The 4,762-nt window shown below is 34.0% G+C and overlaps 1 protein-coding gene across 1 annotated transcript; it reads left to right on the forward strand.

Annotated features, from left to right (window-relative positions):
- Positions 1 to 3,518: 3,518 nt before the first annotated feature.
- LOC113053894 (fish-egg lectin-like) lies at positions 3,519 to 4,303 on the forward strand. Its single transcript, XM_026219073.1, has 3 exons — positions 3,519 to 3,576; positions 3,683 to 3,910; positions 4,059 to 4,303. Exons 1-3 carry the CDS (start codon positions 3,519 to 3,521, stop codon positions 4,286 to 4,288), a joined length of 516 nt encoding a protein of 171 aa, XP_026074858.1. The 3' UTR covers positions 4,289 to 4,303.
- The last annotated feature ends 459 nt before the right edge of the window (positions 4,304 to 4,762 follow it).

Below are 4,762 nucleotides of genomic sequence, written 5' to 3' on the forward strand. Positions count from 1 at the left end.
CATCAAAATTAAAAGAAATAAACATTTGAAATCAGTCTGTGTGCATTGAATTTATTTAATACACAAGTCTCACAATTTGAGCTGAATTACTGAAATAAATGAACCTTTTGACGACATTCTAATTTATTGAGATGCACCTGTATAAACATATTATGTACAGTATAAAGTATTGCAATTATAAGTTTAGAATCTGTCCATTCCAAAGGTTAGGGACATTTTATCTCACAATGTTCACTTATTCCCTTGCAACTCAAAATTTATATCTCACAATTCTGACATTTCTTTCCTTATTGAGAGATAAAAGTGCCCAGCTGCGGGCACAGATGTAAGTTTCACATTAGGAAATTATTCGTTTTATACAAATTTAATATTTTGGCGGACTACCAAAACATTTTTAAAATTTCTTTAAATAGCCTACAGTGATGTAGTTAGGTTTGTTTGGTAAAGTCTAGTCCTTGAAGGATAATTTCATGAAGTTGGAGATAAAGATCTGTTATTTCATAAAGATAATCTGGCATTACATTTATGCTCACAAGTTCATCACTTCCTCATAGTTTTTAAATAAGCACTCGACTATGTCAGATACTAAGTTTTATTTGTTTAGCTCGATGCAAGAGATTCTGAACAGCGCTTACGCCCTTCTTTTCTAGTCCAGAGGATTTGTGGGAAGCATAACAAAGAAAAGTAAATTAAAATGGATTAAAGTAATATTAAAAGGAAAAAGACAACAAGTAGAACACAGTTCAGTCCTCAGCCCCAGAGTGAAAACTTGACACAATTCTTTAAAAGAAAAAGATAACTGTCACAGAAAACAAGTGAGTACAGCTTAAAATAACCAAAACACAACTAACTATGAATTAGAGGAGCTGACTAACCTTACACAAAACAAAAATGAAAACCAAAACATAAACATCCCTCTTCTCTGACCAATAACCAGGGGCTCGTTGTTAGTACTTGGAGTAGGCCAAGTCAGTTAGCTGGATTTTATTGTTGATGATTTGACATGATTCAGGATTGTTAGGTTCTTTGAAGATCATTCCGGAGTTGCTGTCATAGCAACAGGTCCGTAAGTTCAAACCTGCCAAGCTTAAACAAACAGCATTAGATTGAATAATCTTAAGTAAAGATGATACTGAAATTGAGTCCCAGCCACTGCTAATTTCCTTATATAGACAGGAAAATGTATTTTAAAAGATAATAATTGTACAATTATTTGGAAATAAATACAAATGTTGCGTATCCATAATATTAGACACAAGCAGTTTTACTTATTGAAAATTGAAAATTACAAGCAGGTGTGTTTGATTTGAGATGAAGCTAAACTCTGCAGAACAGAGGCTCTCCAGGACTCAAGTTGCCCATCATTGGTATAGAACTTACACTTTTTTTATTGGCCACAAACTAAGTTCTTCTTCAAATGTAGTACTTTGACTGTAAAGTTTTGCAAGTAGTAAGAGAAAACTGACTTAGAAGAAGACTATTGGTAATGGCTATCCCTCTGGAAACAATGTGAATTCAATGTGAGGTATATTGAGCCTACTTACATTACAGGTATTTTTATAATTCAGAAAAGCCCATAAAACAATACTGCACATATAAAGCAAGATTTATCATAAACAGACATCTCATCCGTACGGTAGAGTTTTATATTACTTAGATAAAAACATACATTTTGACAAAAAAACAGCTTAAGGGTCATTTTTTATTTTATTTTATTTATTGACTCATTTAGGGGTGAAAGTTGCATGGGCTACTATGTCAGCAATCAAAAGCTGATGAGATAGAAACCTCATAAACCACCTGAGGCAAAATATCGCAATTGAAAGTAATTTGACTGTCATTGACATGACTTTCATACTTGTATTTGAATAGTAACATCACTCTTATTTATATAGTAAAGCCATTAAGAGTGATAAAAGAGTGTGAATGATGCTGTGTGCAGTATAAATACAGTATATTATGATCCACAAATACTGATAAAAATTATTTTTTTGGTGAAGTAAATACTGCTTAAGACAAATGTAATTTCTACATTAAATAATTTAGTCAAGGCAAGAATAAAAATATAACAATATGTCTACATGCTTATAGATTTTATTTGATTCAATACTTAAGTTTTACTTAGAAAGACATTTTTTTTTTGTGATAGGTTAAATGTAAAAAGATTTATTAAAAACAAAAAAAACTAAACATATTCACAAATAATATAATGAGATCCTCAAATTAATTTTAAAGTTTCACAAACATTAATACAATTTACAAATAAATAAAATAAGGTTTGCAAATAAAAAACATTAAATTTATTTTTTTTTCACAAACACAACACTGCCTAGCATTCATTCATTCAAGAAATTGTTTCAGCAAGTAAACTGATAATAAGTGAAAGTAAATATTTATATTGTTAAAACACCTACACCCACTCTACACCTAAGACTACCCATTACAGAAAACGTCCTGCATTTTTACAATTTTTTTAAACTTTTACTTTATTTTTTATACCAGTTTTTCAAATGAGGATGTCCCCAAAATGAGTTTTTTGGAGATTTTGTCATGTTTAGCTCACTTTTGGGTTCATATTTGTCTCCAAAATATGGTTAAGTAGGCACAAACACACACACACACACACACACACACTCATGTTTGTTTTTGTGAAAAGTGGGGACATCCCATAGGCGTAATGGTTTTTATAATGTAGAAACTGTATATTCTATGGCCCTACACCAACCCTACCCCTAACCCTAACCCTCACAGGAAACTTTGTGCATTTTTACTTTCTCAAAAAAACTCATTCTGTATGATTTATAAGCGTTTTGAAAAATGGGGACATGGGTTATGTCCTCATAAGTCACCCTCTCCTTGTAATACCTGTGTCATACCCATGTCATTATACAGAGTTGTGTCCTGATATGTCACAAAAACATGCCCACACACACACAGGTATTCCTATCATTATAGGGACTCTACATAGGTGTATTGGTTTTTTACTGTACAATTTGCTATCCCCTTACCATAACCCTACCCCTAAACTCACCCTTCAAACAAAACTTTACAAATTTTTAGATTTTCAAAATAATTAATTCATATTACATTCCCATGTACTTGTGCCTATCTCTATTCAGATTTTATCAAATGCCTGGAGCACTCAACTTGTTTGGTTTCATATTTTAAAGATATGAGAAAAGTCAACAGAGTTAAGAAAGCAGAGATCCAGAAAAACAAGTCCCTGATCGTCATTTAATTTTCATAATGCCTAGAAAATTTTCCCCTAGTTTAATCAGGAAACACATTCCAGCTATATAAGCTCTCCCTCAACAACATGTACACATACTGAATGCAAGTTTCTAGTGCATCTTATCAGAGGAGAATCCCCAGTGACAGCTGAATCCTGAACTAACAAGATTAGGTTGTTTGTTTAATTACTGTCGCTGTGATATTGTTCATGTTTTATCCGGACTTCACTTATATGAAATAAATCTGGTTATGAACAGATTAAAAGCCACAAACTGTGTTGTGGAGCAATGAAGGTTTATCAGAGCGTCCTGCTACTCTTCTGCTGCCAGTTACTTCACACTCTGGGTAAACAATGTTGTTATATTTTTGTTTAACTTATTTTTTTTTTACTCTCATATGTTAAAGTCCCTGTATTTGCGATTACTGATTACTTTGCACCATGTTTTCACAGCTTTAGACTGTACTGTAATGGATGGTAACCTGAAGCAGATAGACGCTGGGTCTGGCTCCGTGGTTGGCGTGAACAATAATAATGAGATCTTCGTCCTGATTGATAACGTCTTCACAAAGATCAGTGGATCTCTAAAGCACTTCAGTGTTGGTCCTGCTGGTCAGCTGGGGGTTAATACAGCAAACAACATCTTTAGGTTTCAGAGTGGCGGTTTTGTTAAGCTTCCAGGTGAAGAGTTACAGTGAACAGAAATGAAGACCAGTTTAAGCGGTCATGAATTTACATGTTGTGAAATAGCCAAAGTCCCAGATACATTTTATTATGGTTCTTGTTAATCTGACTAATCTTTATTTGAACCTGTTGATTGTGTTGTAAGGGCTTCTCAATCAGGTGGATGCTGGAGGTGATCAGATCATTGCAGGTGTCAATATGTATGATGACATTTTCTGTTTAAATATGGATGCTAACAACAAATGGCCATCCAGCACCACTCCTTGGATTAATATTGGTGGAAAGCTGAAGTACTACAGCTGTGGTCCATACAGCTGTTGGGGAGTGAACAGCAATGACCAAATCTTCATCCTGAAGGTAATTTCACAATGTTAAATACAATAGCTTTAGTATACAAGATTTTTAAAGTTGATATCATGCAAAGGTTTGAGTTTCTGACAAAACTGAAGAAATAAAGACACTGGGGTGAAAGCAGCAAAAACATTTTCTTGATGTGACTGTACGATGACTGACTGGATTTGTGTCTTTTGGTCTTGTGCAGGACGTGTCGTCTAGTGTCTGTTCAGGGTCCGGCAGCTTTGTGAATATTCCTGGACTTCTGTCCATGATTGAAGTAGCAACTGATGGCAGTGTCTTTGGTGTCAACTATCAAGGGAATTTATACCAAAGGTAAGCTGAATATTCATCATATTAAAAGTTTTATGAACAAAATTATTAACTTGTCAAGCACAATAGATTTTTAATGGAAACCAAATGCTGTATTCAAGCAGACATCAATTTGGTCTATTGCAGAATTGGCGTCACTCGCTCCAACCCTTCTGGCACAGACTGGATCTCAGTGCTTGCCTG

The sequence above is a fragment of the Carassius auratus genome, chromosome 35 (assembly GCF_003368295.1).
Source record: "Carassius auratus strain Wakin chromosome 35, ASM336829v1, whole genome shotgun sequence".
NCBI lineage: Eukaryota > Metazoa > Chordata > Actinopteri > Cypriniformes > Cyprinidae > Carassius > Carassius auratus.